This window comes from Populus euphratica, unplaced genomic scaffold (genome assembly GCF_000495115.2).
Source record: "Populus euphratica unplaced genomic scaffold, PopEup_1.0 scaffold28.1, whole genome shotgun sequence".
Taxonomy (NCBI): domain Eukaryota; kingdom Viridiplantae; phylum Streptophyta; class Magnoliopsida; order Malpighiales; family Salicaceae; genus Populus; species Populus euphratica.
Window position 1 is genome coordinate 490364 of NW_011499862.1, and position 26146 is coordinate 516509.

Sequence of the window (26146 nt, forward strand, 5' to 3'; positions counted from 1 at the left end):
ATAGTTTTCAGAAACACAAAAGGGTCATGGCCATTGCTAATTGACTCCTGCAAGCCTTTTTACAAATCACATAGAAACAAGGCATTGCTTAGTAAATCCCCATATCAATTGTTTGTTTTTCTTGTGACATTTTTACATATTATTAGATTGTATATTTGTTTTTGTTCTATATAATGCAATGCCGCTTATGAAACCATTACACTCTACCATATTTATTAAACTAATCGGAGCATAACACTTAGGTTATATAATTAAAATAATGTTATTTAAAAACAAAATTAAAAAGTCAAACTAAGTTAGGGGTTAATTCTATAAATTAACTTTTTCTTGACACCCGGCTCGTCCCAAAAGCCCGATCAACTAGGTCCTGAAATAAACAAGAAATCTTACTCAAGTTTATTAAATGTGCCCTCTGCTACTACTCTAGACATGCATGGTGATTAGTAAAGCAACCTTTGTAATATCTTTGCTTCAACAAATTGATTTTAGTGTTTAATTTGCTCATCAAAATTTTATTTTGAATAATTCAGTTTTTCTAGTCCAAATTAGCACTTCATTGTCTAAATATAGAGATAAATTTATACCTAGATATCAATATATTAGAATGAAGGTGAAGAATTTATGGTTGAAGTAAGGGATAAAAATGAAGTATAATAGAGAATAAAAATAAAGTATAATAGAGAATAATAAGATTGAAGAATATTGTAATACCTTATACTCCTAACATTACCAAAATAAAAAAAAAAAAGCTATTAAGAAAAGGAGTTGATTGTTCTAATTTACTGTGGAAACACTCATTTTTATTGATTAACATGTTATTGAGAAGATAAAGAGTTTCATTGTTAAGTACCCTGGTCAATGTTGAAATTGAAAGGCTTGTGAAAGATTATACAATAATGTTTTGGGGAACCTAAAAGTCTTCCACTAGTTAGGAAATTTGATCACAAGATTTCATTGAAACTTGAAGTTCAACTTGTTATTTACATACCCTATAAATTGTTCTATTAAAAAAAAAAAAAAGAAATTGAGAGTCTAGTCAATAAGATGTTGAGTAGTAGTATAATCCAGTAAAGTGTGTGTCATTTTGCTTCACTTGTACTGTTGGTAAAAAAAAGGATAATATATTGTATTTTTGTATACATTATAGGTAGACAAATTAATTAACAATAAAGAATAATTTCTTAATTCTACTGATAGATAATAGATTATTTATTAGATGAGTTGCAAGGTTGAAGTTTTTTTTTTTTTAAATTGAACTTAAAATCTGGTTATCTTCAAGTTCGTATGTATAAAGAAGATGTCGAAAAAACAACATTTTGAACTTATCAAGAACATTATGAATTCAAAGTAATGTCATTTAAACTCACAAATACATCTGTTACTTTTCAAACATTAATAAATGGTATTTTATAACCTTTCTTGAGGAAGTTTATTTTAGTGTTATTTGATGATATCTTAATTTATAATTCTTTTTTAGAAGCACATGTAAATCATTTAAAGCTGGTCCTAAAGACTCTCAAAACTAACCAATTGTTTGCAAAGAAATCCAAATGCACTTTTGATGAGCCATGGGTGAAATACTTGGGGCATATAATTTTATCAAAAAAGATGGCAACTAACCCTAATAAGACTAAGGCAATAATGAATTAGCTAGTTCCTAAGTCCTTGAATGAACTAAGGGGATTTCTAGTGTTAGTTGGCTATTATAAGAAGTTTACTAAGAGATTTAGTGTTATCAATAAATTACTAATAAATCTGCTGAAGAAGAATAATTTCAGATGGTACGAAGGAGCACATGAAGCTTTTAACCTTATAAAGAAGGCATTTTATGAAGATTTGTGTTAGAGACCAATGCTTGTGTTAATGGTTTAGATGCAATGCCTAGTTAAGAAAAAAGACCCGTGACAATTACTAGCAAGACTTTGAGAATTAGGCATTTATGACTGTCCATCAATGAGAAGGAATATCTAGCAATTCTAACAGCTATAGATAAATGGAGATACTATTTAGGACAAGAACAATTTATAATTCAAATTGAGCATAAAAGTCTTAAACACTTATTACACCAAAAGATTCACACAACAATTTTAAAAAAAGGATTAACTAAGTTGTTAGGTTTGAATTGTCAAATTCTATATAGGAAAGCAAGGAGAACTTGGTTGCAAATGCACTCTCCAGAAGAGATTATTATGTAGAAGACAAGCACGCTAGTGGAGGCAAGAAAATCAGTGGTTTAAATGCAATAACCAAAATGGTGCCAAGTTAGTATAAAGAGATATATGATTCCTACAAAAATGATGCTATATTACATGATATTGTCATGAGTAAGATTATTGATGCTAATAACTATTCAAACTATAACTATGAAGATAAAATTATAAGTTATAAAAAAAGGATTATAGTGGGAGTTACAGGGTCATTAAAAGAACATATAATCATATTTGCAAATGACTCTTACATTGAAGGTCATGCTGGAACCCAAAATTTTTATAGAAGACTCAAGGCATATTTTTATTGGCCATTAATGAAAAAATCAGTAAAGAGGTTAGTCCAATAATATGATATTTGTAAACAAGTTGAGGTAGAAAGGATGGTTTATCCAAGGTTATTGTAACCATTACCAGCTTCATTACTATAAATTTTATAAATTTCGTAGAAGGTTTGCTAATATAAAAAGAGAATGACACTATTATAGTAATTATGAATAGGTTTACAAAATATAGACATTTTATTGTACTAAATCATCCCTTCTTAGCTTAAGGTGTTGCTCAGCTTTTCTAGACCACTTCTACAAGTTAATGGTTATCTGTCATTGACTATAATAAACTCTTTACACTAGCCTTTTTTAAGGGAACTATTTAAGAAGCTTGGAGTGAAGCTATTAATGAGTATTTTTTATGACCCACAAACTGATTGACAATTTAAAAGGGTAAATTAGCGTTTTTAGATATATATGTGACACATGTTATGCATAACCCAAAGAAATGGTGTTTATGGTCATCTCTAGTGTAATTGTGGTACATTTCAAGCTCTCTATAGTTATGAACCACCAACAAAGGAAATGGTCCATACTAAGGTTACTCAAGTTGCTGCTATAGAAGAACTGGTGAAGAGAATGATTAATATATGCGGATCAGTTGTTGAAAAGGGCAATAAACAGGATGAAACAACTGGGATATAAAAATAGATCTTAAAAAGAGTTTGTAAGAGATGATTGAGTATTTTTGAAATTGCAACCATATAAATAGAGAAGTATGTCCTTTAAAAAGAGCGTTAAGTTGAATCTTAGATATTATAGTCCCTATCAAGTCATTAAAAGGATTGGAGTTGTGGCTTACAAGCTAAAATTGTTTGTTGTCTAATCTACATTATTAGTGGTGGATGAAGTAGGCAGTATCAAAATTTTTCCTGTTACAATCTTAGACAGAAAGCTTATGAAGAAAGCTAACAAGGAAGTGGTAGTAGGATTGATTCAATGATCAAATCATTTCCTGATGATGCAACATGGGAAGAACTGGAGAAGATTCAAATACAATTTTTAGAGTTTTGCACAAATTCTTAATGTCTAGAATCACTTCAAGGGAGTGGTATTGTTATATTACGCACATTCTACAGATTTTATAATCAGAAGTTGCACGTGATGGAAAGAAGGAAGAAAACAGTAGCAATGGCTGCTGTTGAAACCATTGTTGAATGGTTAAAGAACAATCAGCACGTGATTCATCTAGTTAAAGTGGTCAAGCTCAATTAATTAGATAATTGAGATTAGATGGAAGTCAAGAGAGTTAGTTAGTCAAGCTAGTTAAAAATTTGCAGTTAATAAATATTGTAAAATGCATTTTGTGAAAAGCAAGTAATAAAACAACAGTACATTTCTCTTCCTTCCCTGTTCTCATCTTTTCTGTTTCTTTCATTTATTTCCTTAATAAACCATTAGCTTAACAGTTTTCTAACATTGGATTGGTCTTTTTGATGTTGAAGTGGCATTTTGTGATGAAGTTAATATTTTTACTTTTTTTGGTCAAAGCAGTGTAAAGGTTTCGCCTTCTCCATTGGCATCAACTTCCGCTGATTCTTTTGGTGTTGGAGTAGTGCTTCAGGAATTTGCAACATTGAGGATTATGAGCATCAAGATAACATAATACATGAGTCTTCCTTACTCTCCATGTCAAGTGTTGTTGAAGGTTAACATTCTTAACCAACTTTTTTCTAACTTACGATTTTGATCTGGGGATTAGAAGTTCTTGAGGTTAAAGTGCAACCTCAGCTGTATACATGTAGATTTCATGGAATTAGAATGATTCTGTGCCTGTTGACAATTGACAATTGACTACCACTCTCCAAAAGAAAAATGCAATGCAGTATTTAATTTTCTTCTCTTTTTTATGCTGCAAAATGACCACAGATGAAATGTTCATGTGACAAGTTTCTTTGAATGACACCCGTAAATTGGGCACAAAAAACTGGCAAGTTTTGTATTCAAGTTTTTATCAGGAGAATATTGTTAGTTTCTGCTTTCAAGGCCTCCTGAAACAGTTTTGGTTGTCCCGAAAAATGTTCATTGATGTAAATTGAGGGTGCTTTACCGCTTTTCCATCCCAACAGGAACCGCAGCGAGCACGTTGTCTTACATATTGGAGAGCGAGACAACATATTGGAGAGCGTGAAGGTTTTACTTGATTTGTATAGAGGATAAAAGAGGAGGAAGTAGTTTCTGAAGTTACTTTTTTCGCATGGACTACCCATATTAGGTGAAGCAAATCTGGATGTGATGGTTAGTTCATTGATAACCGTAAGACATTCTATCTTGATAGACGGAAGGGTCTATTGCTCAAAACACAGTACAATTTTGGATTGTGTCGGGGACAAGGACTTGAGAGGTAAAATCTATGCACAAGTTGATTCTGTTTTGCATTTTTCATAAGCGACAATGATGGAATATCTGTAACATTGAACTTTACTGCTAGCTTTTGAATAAGTTGAAGTTCATTAACATTATCATACAATGGTAATGTGCAACTGTATATGTACTTGCCATGTTTCTAGGCAGCTTCCGACCCTTTGAGTCTTTCTCTTCAAGATCATGCCCCTTTTGCTTCCATTTAATATATACACTCACATGGGAGTTGTATTGGTGGTGCCACCCCCAATTTTGTTCTATCTGAAACCTCCTTTTTGGAGGCTGCATTTACAATTTTCACTTGTAATTTCTCACGCTTTGGACCCCCCTCTTTCTTTCACAAGCTATTGTTTCCCATGTCAACTTTCTTTTTGTAACGCATGTATACCTAGCTAGAGAGAGCAGTTACTCTCCATTACCCGATTTGTAATGCACCATATTGTCACGCAAATACGACACATTACCCGAAGATTCATTGCTTTGAATTTGAACCAAAAAGATATATGATGTTAACACACTGCCAAATGACATGTTGCTTCTTTTCCTTGTTTCTTTTCCATCACTAGTTTGATCCAGAAAGTTGGATCCAGAGGGGCCTTCACTGAGATTATGGTTTAACCAAGTGCATAATGTCTACTTTCGAAGACTCCCTTAATCACTATAACCTGTATGATATAATGCTATAACCTGTATGATATATTGCCTTGTCTGGTCCACGAGGAACTGCAAGAGTAGTAGTTAAGAGAGATGAGCAAACCAGGGCTGAAAGACCAGGCTCTGAGACCGGGAAAGAAGCTGCTGAAGTGAAAAGCAAGGCGACCAAAGGCCTTGGGGAGAAGTAGAGTTATAGAGTTAAGAAAGCAAGCTAAGAAGCCGAAGGCTAATAAAAAGAAGAGTCGACTCTCCCCTGGGACTGCAACTGGAAAGGTAGGAGTGAAATTTGCTCTGCTGGTGGAATTCTCTTTCAGCTCTTACTGGCTTCGTCTCGTACTCTTGTTTTAGCTACAGCACCCGCATTAACAGAAACTAGTCCTATCACTAACCTCCCTAATTCTCATTGCCTGGTCAGCGTGAAATCAAACTATCTGAGAGGATCAACTGCTTTGGCAGCTGGGGCCATCACTTTAGAGCATCCTATTCCCCACTAATCTATTCAAACTCCAGCGATGGAATGGCAACCAAGAGGAGGCCCCATAAGCTTCGAAGTTTCTAGGGCATATCAGTTACTTCCTTCCAGGGCAGACTGACCTGGGGCCGCATCCTTGGCTCGCTGAAACCCATATACCAGTCTGCTTCACTGCTGTCTGATATCCCCATCTCTCTTTCTTACCTACCCTCTCAACTTCCCGTTGGGATATCACAGAGCAAATCCTATACTCTAGCTTTCATTCCCCGCTAGCTAACTTGCCTGCGCTTGGAGGTTCGAGCACAACAAAGAGCTGATTTACGGAATTTCTTCACATCTGTCTGCTTTCAACTCAAGCATGAAAAGTCAGTCCTTTCTTAGATTTTGATAGAGACAAAGATCTTTAAGCTAAAAACTGGAGTTTAGGGTGCCTATAATATGAGGTCTGAAACCATATTTGGTTTGAATCTCACGTGCCTATTGGTGACTTTAAATGCCAAACAAAACATCAATTTCCAAATTCAAAGCTTTGATTTTTTATACAAGTGGTAAGAGTTCCTTTTATTAGTCTTTATTACAGCAAAATCTACATAGGCCTTGGACTTGACTGATTCATAAATCTAGAGGAACCAGTGGAAGATACAGAAGAGAGGTTCTTGACCAGAGGGACGAGTGACTGAACAACATCTGTCATTAAAGGTCGATAATCTGCTTCTGGTTGCACGCACACTGCTGCAATAGCAGCTACCTGTGAGAAAACAACAGCGTTCACCAATTTAGTTGAAAGTTTTAGCTTTAGGGATACGTCAAGATGCTGAAAGGATTAGAACTAAGAGGCAACCTGAATCAAATCCTTCATTAAATACTGGCCTTGCAATGCTGGATCAATCATTTCCATTACCTTATCTCTGTTAGTTAGCCGTGGAAGAGCCTGCGAATTCATATAATAACAGGAACTCAGGAATTTGTAGCTAACAAACTTGGAAAGTCCTTACTGCTTATCTATCATAGCTAGCTAGTGCATTTTTTACAGTGGATAAATGGTTGGTGAACTAACCCAGGAGACAAGAACATGTTCACCGGAGGGCCGCTTGGTATCAATCGGTATACGACCAGTTAAGATCTGTAAAAGGACAACTCCGTAGCTGTATACATCTGATTTTGTGGTAAGCTTTCCAGTTGAAGCATACCTAAACATGACAGAAAATAATCAAGCATTAACACAAGGAGCTTCAGAACCAGCTAATTACTTTCAAGTACAATTTTTAACTTGTTGGTTGATGAAATCATTTGATGTTATCCCAAGATATGTGGTATCAATAAACTTGGCAGTGAAACTAATTAAAAACCTAATGTAAAATTGTCTTTTGAGCATGACCTTTTGCTTTTCATAACAGTCAGAAGATGAAGAAAATGACATGCTGCCTTTTGGGAAATTTCATTGCCATGTGCAATCTTATATGACAATTGACAATGCATTGATATTGTTTTTTCATTCAAAAGGAGATGCGAGACAGATGATGGATCACTCACTCTGGTGCTAGATAACCAGTGGTCCCCAGAACACGCGTCAAATTCTGACCATTGATCCTGTCCGAACCCATCTTAGCCAATCCGAAATCAGAAACCTTAGCCCTGAAATCTTGGTCTAGTAAAATGTTACTACACTTGAAGTCACGGTGGATAACTGCTGGGATAGTATGCTCATGAAGGAACTCCAGGGCCCTAGCACAACCAAGGGCTATCCTCAATCGTGTCCCCCATTCCAAAGGTCGATATTGCTTGTGATGGAGATGGTGTTGAAGACTACCATTATGCATAAATTCAAATATTAGGAGCCTATGGTTTTGGTCGGCACAATAACCAAGTAGATCCACCAGGTATGGTGAGTGCAACCTGCTTAGCAAATCTACCTGCAATATGGAGATAGAAAATGGCACAATGTATCACACCCCATGTGCAAGGTTTGGTAGCATTCAAATACATATGAGTAGGTACCTTGATAGATAGAAATATTTATGCGGATTTCAAGTTCTACAAGCAACTTTTCTCTTAAATTCTTATTGACTTTGCAACCCCATTTGAGCATTTGAAGTTTTGACTTTAAGCCTCTCAGGTCATTAGACTTTAATGGCAAATATAGAGTTTGGGAAACAGGAAGATAACAGACCAAGAAGAGAGGCCAGATGGGGCCAAGAGTTAATAAATGAAATCACTTGCCTCTACCCTGAATGCCCGCTCTCCTTGCTTCCCTTCTCTATGGAGCATCTTAATTGCAGCCACAGTCCCATCACTTAGGGTACCTCTATACACCACTCCATACCCTCCATTCCCTATCACATTTGATGCGCTGAATTTGTTTGTGGCAATCTCAAGCTCTTTGTATGTGAAAACTTGGACTCCTTTGTATTTACTTGGAGGCTTATGACCCAAATTGCTTCCATATAGACATCCACCGTTAACATCTGCCATGTTTCCAAACATACACAGCACAAGAGAAAATATGCATGAACCAAGTAATTCACATTTTAAGATGATTAGAGATAAATAAAATGCTCTTGATAAATAAAATGGTCTTGAATATTAGATGTTGAAAATTTACTTCCAAACACAATGAAAATCAAAATGAATAAAAATCATAGTAAGAACTTTGACATGGAGCAATTACCTGGGCTTGAAGTGAAGCTTATGGTGTTATGAGCAACGGACTTGCTAGTGTTGCAACTGCTCAAGTCTCTGCAACTGCCTCTATTCTTAGAAGATTTGAGTCTTCTTAGCATTGCTATAATAAGAAAGATTGTGAGAACTAGAACAACAGAAATAGTTGATATGATGATTATAAGGATAGAGGTGGAAGAGAGGATGCCGTGATGGTGAACATGGAGTTGAGAATGCAAGCTATGATGCTTAATGGTATGGTTTCTATGTGACTTTGCAGATTCACCAGTGGTGCTAGGTTCCATGAGCACAAAGAGCAAGAAAGAAAAATGAGAGAGAGAGAGAGAGAGAGAGAGAGAGATGGGAATGATAATGTGTGGTGCAAGGATGTATAAGAGAGGGTTGAGTTTCCCTTCCTAGGAGGTCACATTGCCTAGGCTGACACAGAATTCCACTAGCTATCCCTCTCTTGCTCGTGAGTACTGAAGGTCTTTTGTGTACTTCATTCGTCCCTTCTTTTGTATTTTCTAAGGAGAAGTCATTGTCGCTATTGTAGCAGGAAAAGATTAGAACCTTTTGCACCATTTTCACTTCTATACTCATTAGCTCAATCAATACATATGTTTGACTTCTATCCCTAGTTGGAGCTGATAATGCTGATTTCTTAAGCAATGGCATAAACCAAATTTTGTCGTAACCCTAGGCATGCAATTTCCGCAAGGCTAAGTTACCACATAGGTCAGAAATTCCTTATTATGGTTGAGGCTGTCTTGCAGGATTATTCCAAGAATTGTGATCATAGACTTATCTGTTGCATTGAATTCAGGGAAACCAGAAGTACTCCGTGATCAAACAGCCATAGCCCATATGTAAAATATTTTTAATTTACAGGAAGATTGCTAGTCAGTGAAGCTAAAATCACGTCCTTTATCCGATCCCTCTCAAGAGTCAAGTTGCCTTGCCAAATATTTTGATTTTTAATGATACTAGAACACAGCTCATTTTCTACTACTATAGTGGATTAGACCATTGGACTCTTCACCTTAGTTAAATTGGTGTCATAAATTTTCCTTGTACCTAAAATTCTGCTCCTCCTCCCCCACTTGAGCATTGAGAAAGACAGCAAGACCTGGCCTCCCACCCCCCACCCAACCCCAGCTATAGCAGGATATCACTATCTGCATGGGCTGGGCCTGTCCCTTTTTTCTTCCATGTCTCCAAAACAGGGACCCTCCAATCCATGAGATAGAGATAATTAAGAGCTGTGAATGCTCATCTGCCAGTCACACAGGTCATGTGGCAATCACAATTTGATACAAAACTGCAAGCCTGTGGTTTAGGAAAAGAAATAAATTCAAGTTGGGACCGGGTCCGATATAATGAAACGAAGTTAGTGCTATACTACAATGCCATCTCATGTTACCTCTATCAGAAAAGCCATTCAAATTTCAGATCCAGTATGATATTCTCACCTACCTAAACCACCAAGTTGCCATCTTCTTACGTCAAGGGCTCTGGCATTGATCAATGTCAATGGTGTCGTCAAATGCTAGCTAAAGAGACCAGTTTACGTTTGCAAAATGGAACCTTTGATTGGCGAACTGACCATCAATATATACAGAATTTTCATGCAAAATCTTAGCATTAACCATCCTACCTCTTCCAATTGAATAGCCGTATAAATTTCCACATGTTTGCCATTCCATTAAACAAAACTGTTACACAATGTGACATGAAAGTAAATATTAGTACATTAACTTGTAAGCAAAACCAACCGGATTCCCATTTTTGTAGGAAAGCTAGACATGTCCTTCGACAATGCTTTATGCCTAGCCAAAACAGGCAACTCAATAGCCTGGCAATGATTCTATTGGCGGGTGCATAGCTACAGTTATCCACTTCATTTACAAGATTTTACAGTTTCATCAATCATCTGGGAAACCAAGAAACGTGTTCATAAGCTTGGCAACCAGTGTGGCATCACCTGATGGGTACGGAAGGAGGGACTCCACATTCATATCAGATATTGTCTGATGAAGCGTTTGAGGATGAGCACAATAAAAATGCTTCCTCTCTGCTAGTTCTTCTGCAAGTTCACTTTGATTATTGTCCATCAAATCTTCATTTACCACTACAATTAGAGGTTTACCAAGCTGCAGAGTTTCATAAATGCTCCCAGACCCTGCCCAACAGATAGAACCAGTTAGTGACCACTCCAGCATCCAAATTAAGCGCTTATCACTGTGGTAGCACATAGTTACCCGACTTTTTTTTATCTCAAAGATTTTACCTTGAGATAGACTTCACTAAATTATGAAGACATCAATGCATATCAAGACATCGTATAGCTTTGACCAGCTTAAAATTTTCCCCTTCCATTCCCTCCCAGCTCTTCCCCTCTTTCATGTAAAAAGTACGGATTCTCTAGAACTTTCCAGGTAAAAACTGAAAAAGCCGCAGTGCAACATCACAATCACCCGATTAATAGTTAATCTGAAAAGTTCCAGTTGACATTCAGCAACCAAATTAGTAAAATTTATCTTTACTTTAAAGAAGTTAAGCATTCTCCTAAATACTCACAGGCACATGATAGGCTACATTTACCAAATAGCAGAGAGCCTCAATTATTTCGTGAACCACATTATATCGGCAACTCTCTCAATGATCTGCATCATTACAGATAAGAATAAAGCAGTAAAATGACTTTGACCAGTTTACCACTTTTGTGGACACAAAAGGGCGGGAATAGAAATCCTTATGGGCTATAAAACAAGTTCAAGGAGCACAAGGTATCTACCTCATTTTGAATAATGAAACTTTCTGTGTTGATGATTCTAATGATGAAATCTGCAATTTTCCTCCAGATAGGTACTGACAATGATGTTTCCCCATGTTTACTAATTCACATTATTTCAACTATTGTCTAAAACTTTCAAGTCCTAGCCTATGGTGCTGTATACTAGAACAGAACCTGGCTTAACCTCACCAGCATTTTGCTGCCAGGTAATCCTCAATTGCTAAAAAAAGGTACATTTTACCAACATTTTCTGTCATGCTAAAATATAATAGTTTGTGAGAGCTTAGGTGTGAATAATATAGTAGTAGTAAAGTGGGAATATAACCCTGACATCCACCGAATATCAAAGATAAATAATAGCTTACCTGCATGGCTGATGACAGGAGATGCTGATCTCAGATGGTCTGCAATGCTTGGAGAAAAAGTGGAGTAATCAACAGCCAGAGATCCATGTTCTCCATCACACTGCATTTAAAAGGAACTTGTAAGAAATGTGAAGAAAGCATGAATTTGAAGAGTGATATGTCAAAGGAAAGAATCAAGTGGAAAAGGAAAGACCCAATAGTCCCAAAAAACCCAACCTACTAAGAATCTCATAAACCCAAATTATAAGCCTTCACTAAAGGAAGATGTAGTTAGGCTTGTGATAACGGATGATTCTGAGTAGTCATGATCTGCCACAACTAGATGAGGATTTATCCCAGACAGATTACGTGGAGGACCAAGCAGATACAGTTATGGACCCGTGGAACAGGTTAAGGCTCAAGAGGAGGTTTGATCATGCCAAACCAGAATAACAATTTAAAAGAGCCATAACTTTTGATACGACCATTGAATCGCGTTTAAATTTTTACAGGAATTTTCAAAAGCCATTTTCCTGAGTAGCCAAAGAATCACTATTTTGACCATCAGATCTTTAGATTTTAAAAATCTCGCCCCGAGACCTCGGTTTTGGTAATTTTTGTAATTTTCCTTGTTATTTTTGGATTTCATGATTCTTTTCTTTGTAATTTTGGATTTTTATTTTGTTTCCTAGTTGATGTTGGGTTTCTAGCCTATTTAAGACTTTGTAAACCTCCTAAAGAGGAGGGCTTGAGGATTGTTATTATAAAGACAATAAAACCTGCAAACTTGGGGTGCACATCTGCAGCCCTTTCACTTATTAAAATTCTTGTGTTCTTTCTTTTTTTATTGTTGTCTTTAGCTTTTGCCTGCTTCAGTTATCTCAAGGAGAGAAGAGCTGATACAAGAATTTAAGTTAGAGCCAATTATCCAACATATTTATGACAAGACATCTCTATAAAAATCCCTCCCTCACCCTCAGGAATCAAAAACTCAACATCTGATCAAACCAAGAAGGACAAATGCAAGAGTGAAAGGGGAATGAACTATAAGAGAGAATACCTTAGTAGGAGTGTAGGATCCTCGACCCATTTGAATAACAAGGTCGGTATACCCTTTTCTTAATAACTCTTGTTTGACTTCCTTAGTATCCACTGTTCTCACTAGATCATCAAACAATGTAATTCCTACAGTTACAAATACCACTTTCTTCTCTTGCTTCACTATATCCCCGGAATCTCCCATTTTACCTTGTCTGGTGATTTTTCACTATCCAACCAACTACAAAACCCAAATAAAAACCCAAGGAACACATTACAAAACAAGTACGAGTGTCTTCATTTAACTTCTCGGCTCCTTATACTTGCACATTTCCATATTCACATTCTACATGTTGAGAAAATTATAATTATAATCTCACATCTTATTTCATTCTTAGATAAAAAGAAAAAGGATTAGAAGATCAAATCATAAAATTAGCAAGACTGTACAAACTATAGATATGTAGAATTCCAAAAATTAACATTGTATCATATATTAAGCATGAAGTTAGAGAATAATACCTTACACATTTTTAAGTAGCATTTTAATCACCAACCCATCATTAACAGCAGGGCCGATTCTCATAAAAATAACCAAAACGTTAACTTCAAAGTTCAAATTCACACTAAACTCAAATTTCACATCTAGTTAATCAAGGTGGAGGAATTACAAGTTACAACTCAAACTACTTCTTCCTTAAAAATTGAAAATTTATGTTTTTTTCATGTTAAAGTTTCCTACCTGACAGATTAATATGTTTTCATATTGCAACGAATTAAATTTCACCAAATGGGAATTTAGAAACAAGATTATATATCTAGCAAAACCCACAACTTGAAACCATGAGAAATAATATAATTCTATATCCATATCTCATTCCACATTGAATTCAATTACTAATTAGACACTAAAATTCGCTTCAAAGGAACAAAAGGAAGATTGAAATGAATGCAGATGATGATAACAGAAACTGGGTTTTCTGTATTTTGCTCATTTTGATAGTAAAGTTTAATCTTTACATCTCTTGATAAGTCAAAAATGCAATCCTAATGACAGTGAAAACAAGGAAAAAAAAGGGTTTTTGAGTTTGGGTTACCTTGTTTTGATGGAAGATGAATTAGCCTCAGCCTTTGTATTCTTGATTCTGTTTTTCCAATTCAATTAGGCAGCTCCTTCGACAGAGAGAGAGAGGGACAGAGACAGCTAAAAGTGGGGAAGAGGTGACTCTGTTTTGTCATTGGTTACACGTTGTTCATTATTTGAAAGTAGGGAAACCTTATATTTGGTCCTTAAACTAAACATTTATTCATTTGGGTCTCTCACATGCTGGAATTTCTTGGTTGAGTACCATATTTTAAATCCATTAATAAATTGCATTTAGGATGCATATTTTGTACGATAAAACATCACTAGGTTAAGGACCATTTAACATTTCTTTTCCTAAAAAAATCTGCTATAATTTTAAAATGGTGGACAGTGGACCAAATTGGAAAATTATAATCATTGAAGATCTGATTAAGAACATGTTTTAATTTACTACCTACCCTAATTTGGGTGCAGATAGTTTATCCTTGACAACAGAGTTAGGTAATACATTGTGAGGGTGTTAGCTTCGCTGGGAGGTGCTATCATGGCTGGTCATGGAGAAAATGCAGCTGACAATGTCGTTGCTGATGCAATTAATGAAGTTGATTACCATGCAGATGGAAATGAATATATAGATAGTGATGATAATGGTTTTGATGAATTTGAGGTTGCTAGGCCAGATGTTAATGTAGTGGATGATGATAAGGACTGTTAAGAGAATGAAGAGAATGAGGCTGATGAGGAGAAATATGATAATGAAGAGAATGATGGTGGTGATTATTATGCTCAGGATGAGGAAGAGATTGAGGTGGAAAGATTCATTGATGAATCCTCCGAGGATGAGGACATATTTTGAAGTGCAAGTTAAATTGTCCATGATGAATCTAACAAAACCAGTGCTCATAACAAGCCTAGAATCCCAAGACAGAATGTTAAGGAAGCATTGAATGAAGCGGATGATGATGATGGGTCTGATATTGGAAAAGTAAGAAATTAGAATCTCCATATGAATTTGGAGATGAAAAATTGAAGAGTTTAATACTGAGAAGGACATGTCCAATCCATACTTTAAGAATGGTCTCAGATTTGCCAACAGAGATTATTTAGGGAAGTGTTAAGAAGGTTTTTAGGTGTTCAGATGCTTGAAGGATGACAAGTATAGAGTTACGGCTAAATATAAGGAGAGGTGTGGCTGGAGGATTCAGGCTGCAAAGTTTGGTAGGAGACATTCCAGGTTAGAACATGTAGGCGAAAACATGATTGTGTCTGGCATTTCAAGCACAGAAATGTTGGGGGGGATGGTTAGACCAGAACCATGTAAAGCCTTTTGGAGATGATAAGGACTGGAAGTTAGAGGCCTTTATAAGGGATATCAGCAGGGATTTTTAAGTAGGGCTTTCATGTCTACTGCGTATAGGGCAAGAAGGGCGGCTCTAGAAGAATTGTTGGAGATCACAAGAAATTATGTTAACAATGAAGCTATCCCACCAGCACCAGGCTTGAATCCTGTTTTTGAGAGTGTTTATTGGCTATGCAGGACAAATGCAAGGCTTTCTTGCTTGTAGATCTCTAGCATAGATGGAGCTTTTCTGAAAGGACGTTATGGCGGTCAAATACTCTGTAGTTGCAAGGGATGCTAGTGACAATTTCTACCCACTTGCAATGGCAGTTGTGCTACAGGAGTCACGTCAAAGGCAACCTGGCTGTGGCTTTTACAGCATCTTTTCACTGCTATTTGACCTGCAGAGACAATTGGATGAAGTATTATAGCTCCTACTTGTTATGTTTTTTTAATATATGTTATTCTATATTTTAACCGTACATTTGATTAAGAACATCATAGTTTTGTCAACCTGAGGTAAATTGGGTGATTAGCACGTAAATTTAAAAAAAAAATAGGTGAATTAATAAAACAACAAAGACATTTGACAAAATAGCATATTTTTACTTGTTAAGACGTTTAAAAACTGCAACATCAATTATTTTATAAATGGAACCAATCAAACTGCATGAAGAACTGAAACTACAAGAACTCAACTAAAAACGAAAGCCTGGATATCATGCAACAGGTAACCTTAGCAAAAAAAAAATACCCTTTAAAACAATAATATCCTTTGATTTTAAAAAAAGGAAGCAAAACTAAGGAAAACAGCGAAGATAATAACGGTGGACCTCTTTTCCGGGAGGAATCGATTATGAAGCATCAATTTCAAGCTTTCTCACCTTCTTGTTACTCTAAAATTATTTATTTTCTTTTGTCCCAACCCATAATTTGTTGTTGTGTGTTATAGTGGTGGTGGAAGAGGCGAAGAGGTTACTATTTATGGTGGTGGTGGAGCAGGATGGTTGGGGATGGAAAGATTATTTCTATGATTTTTTAACAGGTATACTGTGTTGTGCATCTTTGAGCCAACTTCAGAGATACAGGGCACAGAGGGGAGCATCTTGACAGCATTTCAGCAAGACATGACAGAGTTTCAACAATCCAGATGGATGCAACATATGGTTTGCAAAGGATCGAATTTCAACGAAGACAAATATACGCAATTTGCACACGGAATGTAGAAGACAGAAACTGAAAGGAAGCTACTCCAGAGCTCCTCCCTGCCAGGGGCGGAGGCAGGGGGGGCAAGCAGGGTCCGGGCCCCCTCAAGACATTTTAAATATACAAATGCTGAGAGATTAAGAATCGCTAAACCAATCATCATACATGAAAAGAAAAGGAGTCAATATGAAATACAATGTACAATGCAATTACAACACAGATACGTATGAAAAGAATTGAACTTTAAAAATGAGTTTCAATCATAAGCAACAAAATGAAAACCAAAGATACAAAATGCACCTGGGACACAATGAAATTAGGTAATTAAGTGTTAGCTGGAGGTGTTATATTTTTTTATTTTAAAAAGGTGGGCCTGCTTTTGATTTTTTATTTACTCATTACCGACGTGAAAAGACAAAAAAAAAGATTAGTATCTTGTGTAGTACTAATATAAATTTTATAGCTGATAAAAACACAAATAAAAATATAAATTAGAAGTAAAAAAATTTATAAAAAAATTGAAGTAGAGCTATTAATTAATTAATTTTTCATCAAATAAAACAAAGTAATTTAAATTTAAAATCCATTTTTATTTTATTTTAAAATGTTTGTTAATAATTTAATGAGGTTTTTTTATATAATTCTATCATTTTTGTTTATTTTTTTTTCTCAAATATGCTAGTTCTCTCTATTACTTTTTGAATTCTTGCTATAATGATTTTTTTCTAATTAATTAGATATATTTTATTGGTTTTGTTTTGGTTATGCTTAGATTGTTTTATGTTTTGTTTTAAACAGAGCCGGCAAAATTATTAATTTTTTCATGTTTTGATTTTAGAACATGTCATCCAATCATCCAAAGTTAAAAAAGATATCATCGATTACTAAGGATTGATTGAAACAGAAAAATCAACAATTTATCTATTAGTTGATAGGTTGATTCGATTTATTTTGACTCTTTTTATTTGTACAACAACTACTAAACAAGTTTTTTCAATGATAAAGATTATTAAAACAATACTTCATGATCAGATGGAGAATGATTTTCTTGTAAATTATTTCATTGTTTATATAGAAAAAAATTGCTAAAAGATTCACAATTAATATAATAATCAATGATTTCTATTTTATAAAAAAACGACGAGCACAATTAAAATAAATATGTAAAAATTATTCTTTATTATTTTTTGTTTTATTTTAAAGTTTCGCAAGCATAAATAATACTTCGGTTTAGCTAATATTTCTTATATACTTTATATGTTTATACTTGATAGATATAAAGATTAATAATATTAAAATAATAAATACATTATAAAAATAAAATTAACTTCATTACATTAACTCAATTTGGTATTGCTCTAAACCTTTACATTATAATAAGATTATTATATGTTTATATTATTATATGTTTATAATAAGTTATTTAAATAAAACTAAATTATACAAGTTTTGTTTTATAATTCATATATAATAAATTATAATAAATATTATAACTTATTATATTAATTTTAATCCTCTCTAGTACATAATTTTGGCTGTGCCCCTCTCACTACTCTATGAAATCTGACCAAAACAGAGCTCTTACCGTATGAGGATGCAACTAAACAAAATAATTACTCATTAATATTGCCAATGGTAACACGGTTGGGAGATGACAGAGATGGCATGGATAACCTCATCCCTTACATCACCAACTTCCACCATTTTATAAGCTAGAAAATCAGTAAATGCCAATGAAATATTCCGTAGGCATGAAGATTCAATCAGCATTTTTAATGCTAATAGAATAAACGATAGAACACTATTATTGAAAACTTCTCTCGACCAGATTTTCTATTTCGTCAGCACAGCATTGTCGTCAATGTTTCTATTTTATTTTTGAAAAAAATGGGAAAACTCTGCATTTTCAAAGCTAAAGGATCTTCAGGGGCTGTGCCCACAGCAAACACAGCCGACCCAAGTTCAAGGACAGCTTCCTACGGATCATAACAGGAGAAAGAAATGCACAACACTGGAATGTGACGAATTAAGTCAATTCCATCTAAAACAAACTCTAAAATACAAATTATACATTAATACAGCAAAACTATTATCATTAAATAGATAGAACACTTGAATCAACATACAAGCTACAAATTTTAATAAATTAACTTTAAATTTAAACGGGTATTGCAATAAAAATGGATGCGGTGGTTCTTTGCCTGGTGAAGTAAAGCTCGACAAAAATAGAATCAAGGAAGGGAGGTTGTGTCATTGCTGACAGGTTGAGCGGCTGGATTTTAGATTGAGCTGTTAAAAATTCGAAGAAATGGGGTTTGAATTGAAATCATAAAAGAAGAGGAAGGGATTGGAGGGGAGGGCTTTCAGGTTTTAATTCCTTTTGAAATTATTGATGAAAGTTTCATCAGCGAGTTGACAAGTTAGAAATACCAAAGAATTGCCAAAGAAGAAAAGGAAGAACTTGGAGGGAAGGGCTTCAGTTCAGGTTTTTATTTCTTTTGAAATTATCAATGAAAATTTCATTAACAACCTGAAACGTTAAAAATACCGACAGAATTGCTAAATAAAATTTCTATTATTTTTTATTATTTCATTGCTGTTTACGTCAGAAATTACATATGGAAGATTTTCATCACCATTTCCTTTATTTTCTTCCAATTTTACAGTAGCGATCCCCCCCTCTCTTCTTCCTTTCTACAACCTGGATTCTTAAACATTCAAACACTGGATCCCTCCTCTTTTTGATTCTCTTAAAAATCCATTAGGTGTCGTTTCTGAAAACTACAATACGAGTGGCCGGGGACGGTACTATGACGACGAGAGGGGTGACACCGTTGAGGGCGATTGTCATTGTTACTTTGTTAGCTCTGCACCTCTTCATCTTTTTAATAAACTAATGCTTTTAAAAAGCACACCATGAACAATATTAGAGCTGACAAGATGACAGTGGCAATCGCCATGGAGGGTGTCACCCCTGGTAGTAGTTTTTGGAAACGACACCTTAAGGAATTGTAAGAGAGAAGAGAATCAACAGAGGAAGGATCCTGTTTTTGGAAGCGCATCGTGTGGGCTTCATCCTGCCATTTTTTCCCGACGTTAATCCACTCGGTTGTGGAAGGCTTGAAGGCTGGTAAAGGCGCGTAAGAATGTGTCGTTTGTTTAAACGAATTCGAAGATGATGAAACGCTGCGTTTGATTGCACCATAAATTCATCTTGCTTGTCCTGCTCAGAGTTTTTAAACCCGGGCCCCTCATCGTCCCGCTCCAGGACTTGAATAGTGAATTTTCACTAAGTTATTCGATCAAAATTTTTTTAAAATCAATATAATATTATTTTAATTAAAAAATAATTAACAAATTACAATCACATTTTTAATTAAATCTTGTTAGGTCAATTTATCAGATTTTTTAAAATTTTTACTTTTTTTTGTTATAAATCCGGTTCAATTCTAGCATTAAATCAAACAAGATTAAAATTAAGTTTTAAAATTATGATCTTATCATTTATATTGTTCATTTGATCTAACATGCTAGTTTGATATCGAGAGTTGTCCAACCCCTAGTTGGAACTTGAGATTTTAAATTGATGTTATTTTGTTAAATTTTTATATTTATTATGCTAATTTTTTTTAAAAAAATCAAATGCTTATATATATATGTATAATTCCATGGGAGATCGGAATTTCTTTGTATATGTGTGTGTGTGATTGCTGGTTTCTAACAAAAAAGCAAACTCATTGGCATCAAATTAATATCATCTGGAGGCTTCTTGCACCTATGGACGTGTGACCAAACCAAACCGCGTGTGGATTTATTATTACCGTTAGTTAGGACCCTTCTTGCCTTCTTCTCCCCACTGAGCTTTCCCAGTCAACCAAGAATTATTGCCTTCCAAGTCAGATAAAAGAAAATAATGCTAATCACATTAAATATTAATTATCTTCTCTATTAGCAGACGCCAACATTGATTTTTTGTTCCAAAGCATATAAAAATATTTAATAAAAAAAATCTCATCAAAATTGGCAATTATATTAAATTTATTGTGACTCAAATAATTTAAAAAAATAAAAATAACAATAAAAAATATTATTTAAGTATCAAAATATGAAGAGCGCGTACGTAGATCTTCCGCCAACTAATGTAGGTTACCCAGATCCCATCAAAACCAAAGCAGAAAGTCTCCGTCTGAAAACTTGGCTGTTCAAAGATGGGTTCCTCCCCAAGTAGACATGGAAGAAACCAACCCCAGAACAACCATCTCCACCACCGTCAAAACCAACCAGACCCTTCCCTGCCTTCCTCCACAACCACCCCAATTCAACAACTTCCCTCTTTCTCCACCAACAATACCAGTAACCTTCCCTCGCAAAGCAGTTCGATACCATCTAGTAATAATTTTTATACAAATACTACACAGCCATCATCATCACCGCCACTGCAAGGGCCACAAAGTTACTATTTTGCAGCAAATGCACCATATACTACTCCTCCTATGATTCCCACAAGTTCTGCTAACGATTCTTTTATTTACCATCACCATCCTCCTCCTCCTCCCCAGCTTCCTCTTCCTTTCAACAATAATGGGTGGGCCCTGCATAATTATCATCAACCTGGTTTCATGGGCCCACAAATACCACCACCACAGTTGAAGCCTCATAATTCAGGACTTGTGCGGCAGCCACGTTATATTGACCATAATCACGCAAAGACAATCAAGAATGTTGTGAATGTGAACAAGGCTAGTATTAAAGTTGTTGCAGATGAAAATAATTTGGATTGTCACTTGGTTTCCTTCACTTTTGATGCTGTTGTTGATGGCAGGTACTATTCAAATTACTTTTTTAATGATGCTAGTGTTTGTGATTTTAGTATCTGGGTAGGATTAAAAAACAATATGCGGGGGGGCGCCGGGGGGGGGTTGTGGTTTGTGATTTGAAGTGTGAAGTTGAATAATTTAGGATTGGTAATTGAGAATTTTTGTAGTCTAGAGGGAATTGGTGCTGGAAAGATTTAGAATTTATGTTGTTTGGTGTTGTGACTTTCAAAAATTCTACTGTTGAATTTTGTGGTAATTTGAGTTGAAACTACTCTGTAAGAGCCTTAGAATGTAAAATCCTTACTTGAATTTATGTTGAAAGCAAATGGATGAGTGAATCAGTATGTGTACAGATTAATTGTTCTGTATCATGATCAGAACCTCCATTGGGAAGATAGATGATTCAATTTTGGGAGGGATTCACAATTGAAAAGCTGAATAATTTGAAAAGATTAGAGGATAACGATATCAATAAGAGTAACACATTTTATCTAAGTTTACCGTCATTGAGATATGAATTACATGAGGAGATTTATCGTGGTTTATAAAGTTGCAGGCTATTATTGGTTTCCTGGTTGGAACAAAACATCAGTCCTCTTTAGTTATCATTTTCATATTAAAGGGATTAGGATTTTCTTTTTGGTTGGTTTTAGATTGGTGGATGGAATTTAGTTTATTTTAATTTGTTTTGGTACTTGGTAGTAGTTCTTTCTTTCCAATCGGCTGTGGTAAGTATTGAGGCGATTTGGCAATTATCCTTTGGCAGTTGTGATAGAGCTTGTATTCATCATACGATAAAAGTGGCATGCTAGTCATGTTAATATACTTTTGGCAATGATTGGATGGATGATTGTGAGCCTGCTAGCCTTTCTGTGATGGGGGGTGGAGATTGGTATTGAGGTTGCTACTGTGGAATGGTGCTGGCTGGACTGGCATCTGTAGTAGATTATGAAATAACTTCCAGTAAAGCGTTTGTTTTCATCTAGGGCACTGTATGTGATGCTTGATGTTAAGTATTTCATCGCATCCAAATTGACACAATGACTTTAATTTGTAAAAGTGGATCACCATTCTCAGCGCTCAAATACAGATCTGTGCCTTCAAGTACTATTCTAGTTGATGATTTGTAGGAGTTGAAAGTAAGAGCAGTTGCCTTGGTTCAAGTACGATTTGATTTTTGGGTATTTAACCATTCATTGTTAGGTTTTTTAGTTGGAACTATGTTGGAGTGACAGCTTGATTTGTGAAAATGGATCTTAACTTTGAGGGTGCTCAAATACATTTCTGCACCCCTTTCAGGTACAAATCTATAGGGGATTGGAGGAGTTGAAGTAAGAGCACTTTCCTTGGTGGTTTGGATGGGACTCGTGGTTCTTTCCTGTAAAAATTGTGTTTCATGCTAGTTAATTTTTATTTTAAAATTTTGATCAGCTCGTAGCAGTTTGCTTATTAAGATCTTGTTAGTTTTCAATGTTCAGAAAATATAAACTGCTATCATTGATGTTTAGCTCCTTTTTTATTCTTTAGTTAGCTAGCTTGATCTAAAGCTCTTCTATTATCCCTCCAAGTTCTTTTGACAGTGACAGCTATTATACCAATACAAGTGACTGCTACAAAAGAAATTTTCATTTGAAATTCTTGGTTTAAGGCCATTAATAATGAAGATCTAATTTATGATTTTCAAGTTGCCTTTTACAATATGTTGCAAGCTTTGGAATGCACTCATTTTTATGCTGACCTGTGGAGTTCAAGGAAAAACTTGCTTTGATGAGAAAATTTTACAATATGTGACATTTCTTTTTCTTGTCAATGGCAGCATCACCATATTTTATTTTGGAAAGGAAGGAGACAATTGTACATTTATGCCAGTATACCCTGAAATCTATATGCCAAGGAAAATCCCCTTTGAGAAAGGAGTGGGTAAAAAATTCTCTCAACCATCAGGAACTGGCATTGACCTTGGATTTTTTGAGTTGGATCAGCTATCAAAGCCCTCACCCGAGGAAGATATTTTCCCGCTTGTTATCTTTGCTGAAGCATGCTCACCCTCTCCCTCTACTTCTACGAGCCAAGAGCCTGACAAGCCTCTGCCTACCATGTCTACTCATGCACAAATAACTGAAGCTGTCTTGGAGAAAAAAAAAGAAGGCCATTTTCAAGTAAAAGTAGTCAAGCAAATCTTATGGATTGATGGGATTCGTTATGAGTTGCGAGAGATCTATGGCATTGCCAATTCTGACAGTGCAGGCTTTGATGGGATTGATTCAGGAACAGAATGTGTTATTTGCATGAGTGAGCCAAAGGATACAACCGTTTTACCTTGTCGACATATGGTGAGTATGCTGGACTTTACCTGTTTATTTGCCAAATCTGACACTTTCTTACCATGCACCACCGTTCTTGCATCTGCTACTGCATCAAATAAACAACAAATTTCTTCATTGGCAGTGCTTGTGCAGCGGATGTGCGAAGGTGTTGAGGTCTCGATCAGATACGTGTCCTATATGTCGCCAACCCATCCAGGAACTTATGGAGATCAAGGTTAACAAGCGTGGGAGTTCTTAACCATTTTCGTTCATGCAAGATTTCCAGAGTGGCTATTTCTTATCTTTGTTATCTATTTATTTGTCTAAATGAAATCTTACCCTTGTCTTTTTTCTCACTTTCTTGCATAGCAATATTCCTGTACTCTTCCCTGTTTCCTTATAGCTCATCCTGAGTAAATAACCACTACACCATTGAACGAGGATTGCTGAAAGTGTTTATGAAGGATTGAAGCACTGATTTTGTACACTAGAGCTGCCCTAGGGTTTCTGAGATGGCAATTTTCTTTATGCAATGAAGGGTTGATATAGTTTTTTCCTCCTTCTGTATAAATTTGATACATTTTTAATAAAGAAAAGAGCATCGTCAAACTTTCTTCTTCTTATAGAGATTGTAATGTATTTACTTTCACAAGAAGGATAAATTCATTTTTACTAATTACTGTATGCTCTCTTTCACACATCCACAATGCTTTCAAGTGTTCTGGTAATTATCTCCACGGGGCCAGATGAGGAAGTCACTTGTGCCTCTCTGTTGTGTGTCAAAATACAGTGTTGATACCAGAGACGTAGCTGATTGCATTTTATTATATCTCTTTACCTGTCTGATAAACAAATTAGAATCCAAAAATCGCATGACATGGGCTGAGTTGATCCTCCTTTACGTAATTACAAATTTAGAAATTATAGAGCGTGTTTAGGGTTATGATTGTAGTTATTTTTTAAAATATGTTTTATTTAAAAATATGTTATTTTTATTTTTATTTTAAAAAAAATATTTTTAAAATTAATATATCAAAATAATTTAAAAACATTAAAAATATATTAATTTAATGTATAAAAAAACTTAAATTTTTTCAAAAATTATTTTAAAACACAATTCTAAACAGGCAGTCTTGTACGCATTCTGCTGGGGCAAAACAAAATAATAAAAACCAGCTATATATAAATAAAAACAAATTCTTCAAGTTATAAATAAATAAAAACCAGCTATATATAAATAAAAACAAATTCTTCAAGTTATAAATAAATAAAAACCAGTTAAGGTACTGGTATGATAGTCTTGTAGATATTAAAATTTAATTGATTTGAGAGGTGAGAATTTTTTTTGCAATTATATTATCTAATGAGGTATAATTACTTTACATAATAAGTAATTAATAAAATTAAGATATTATCAAAGTCAAAGAAACATGAATCCGAAATATATATTTATATCATAGAATATTTATAACTTTCAAATTTAATATAGTATATATACATGTATAGTATATATAATTTTATAATTACATGTGTAGATATACATTATTTTTTATATTAATAATAAATAGTAGTGAAATAATGAATACTTGATAATGCTAAGTTCGTAGTCTAAGGGGGATTTATTTTATATATATATATTTGGATTGGATTTTTTTTGTGTATGTTTATTATCTTTATAATGTCTTATCTGTTTATTAGACGTACAAAGTATTCAATGACTTTGAGAATTAGTCATAATATATGTAAATTACCCCAACATCTCGGATTTTTTAAAAAAAAAATTACTTGATAATATCATAATAAACGTTATAATATCTAAATTTCTTGAGTCAGATTCATCATATAAGGCCTTAATTCTCTCTGGCTACAATCGGTTTCATCGGGCCTGGGTAATGTTTTGGGCGTTTCTTCCATTATATTGGATTGTGTTCCACTGTCTCATTTTTGTTGGGTGTTGATCCATGCAGTGAAGTCCATAAAATGTAATCAATTTAAAATATTACTTCCACAAAGAGGTCATATTAAATCCAAAAATTTAATTAGGTATAAAAATCACATAGAACATTAATTAGAAAAATCACTACCCTTAAAATCCAACTAAATTTTAATTTTTGCGCGTTATTTATAATATATTTCAAGTTAATTTATTATCCTTCTTTATTAAAAGATTTGGAAACGTAATAGAGCTTTATGATACATATAATTAGGGAAAGGGTTTTTTTATATAATTTTACACCCCTTTGCTCCCATTTACCTTTTTTTTCAATTTATTTTTTTAATTTTATCTTTACTTTTTTTTATATTTTTGAACTAATGATTAAATCATGTCAGAATAATTCTTATATAATTTAATTTTAATTTCAAATCTAAATTAGATAATGAATTGAGTTAAGAGGTTTTTTTATTAATTTTATTTATTTATTTTTAATTTTATCTTCATATTGTTTTTTAGTCATTAACCGAATTGTGTTTGGATTGATAAGTAAATTAAATCATGTAAGTAATTATTATATATTTTAATTTTTAAT

At 34.4% G+C, this 26146-nt stretch overlaps 3 protein-coding genes across 5 annotated transcripts; 1 reads left to right on the plus strand and 2 right to left on the minus strand.

Moving 5' to 3' along the window:
• Nucleotides 1-6514: 6514 nt before the first annotated feature.
• LOC105125003 (serine/threonine-protein kinase CDL1) lies at nucleotides 6515-9134 on the minus strand. Its single transcript, XM_011025250.1, has 6 exons — nucleotides 8695-9134; nucleotides 8247-8491; nucleotides 7560-7939; nucleotides 7084-7216; nucleotides 6868-6957; nucleotides 6515-6774 (listed from the first exon to the last, which is right to left on the minus strand). Exons 1-6 carry the CDS (start codon nucleotides 8987-8989, stop codon nucleotides 6613-6615), a joined length of 1305 nt encoding a protein of 434 aa, XP_011023552.1. The 5' UTR covers nucleotides 8990-9134; the 3' UTR covers nucleotides 6515-6612.
• Nucleotides 9135-10355: 1221 nt separating this feature from the next.
• LOC105125004 (UDP-N-acetylglucosamine transferase subunit ALG13 homolog) lies at nucleotides 10356-14099 on the minus strand. 3 transcript variants are annotated; one of them, XM_011025252.1, is made up of 4 exons: nucleotides 13961-14099; nucleotides 12886-13209; nucleotides 11847-11946; nucleotides 10356-10866 (listed from the first exon to the last, which is right to left on the minus strand). In XM_011025252.1, the coding sequence occupies exons 2-4, from the start codon at nucleotides 13066-13068 to the stop codon at nucleotides 10610-10612; spliced, it is 540 nt and encodes a 179-aa protein (XP_011023554.1). In that variant the 5' UTR covers nucleotides 13069-13209; nucleotides 13961-14099; the 3' UTR covers nucleotides 10356-10609. The 3 variants fall into 3 exon arrangements, with proteins under 3 accessions (XP_011023554.1, XP_011023553.1, XP_011023555.1); XM_011025251.1 differs by having other exon boundaries at nucleotides 12886-13104; nucleotides 13961-14098; XM_011025253.1 differs by lacking the exon at nucleotides 13961-14099 and adding an exon at nucleotides 13386-13954 and having other exon boundaries at nucleotides 12886-13104.
• A 6507-nt stretch (nucleotides 14100-20606) lies between these two features.
• LOC105125006 (probable E3 ubiquitin-protein ligase LUL4) lies at nucleotides 20607-24231 on the plus strand. Its single transcript, XM_011025254.1, has 3 exons — nucleotides 20607-21317; nucleotides 23129-23645; nucleotides 23761-24231. Exons 1-3 carry the CDS (start codon nucleotides 20704-20706, stop codon nucleotides 23875-23877), a joined length of 1248 nt encoding a protein of 415 aa, XP_011023556.1. The 5' UTR covers nucleotides 20607-20703; the 3' UTR covers nucleotides 23878-24231.
• The last annotated feature ends 1915 nt before the right edge of the window (nucleotides 24232-26146 follow it).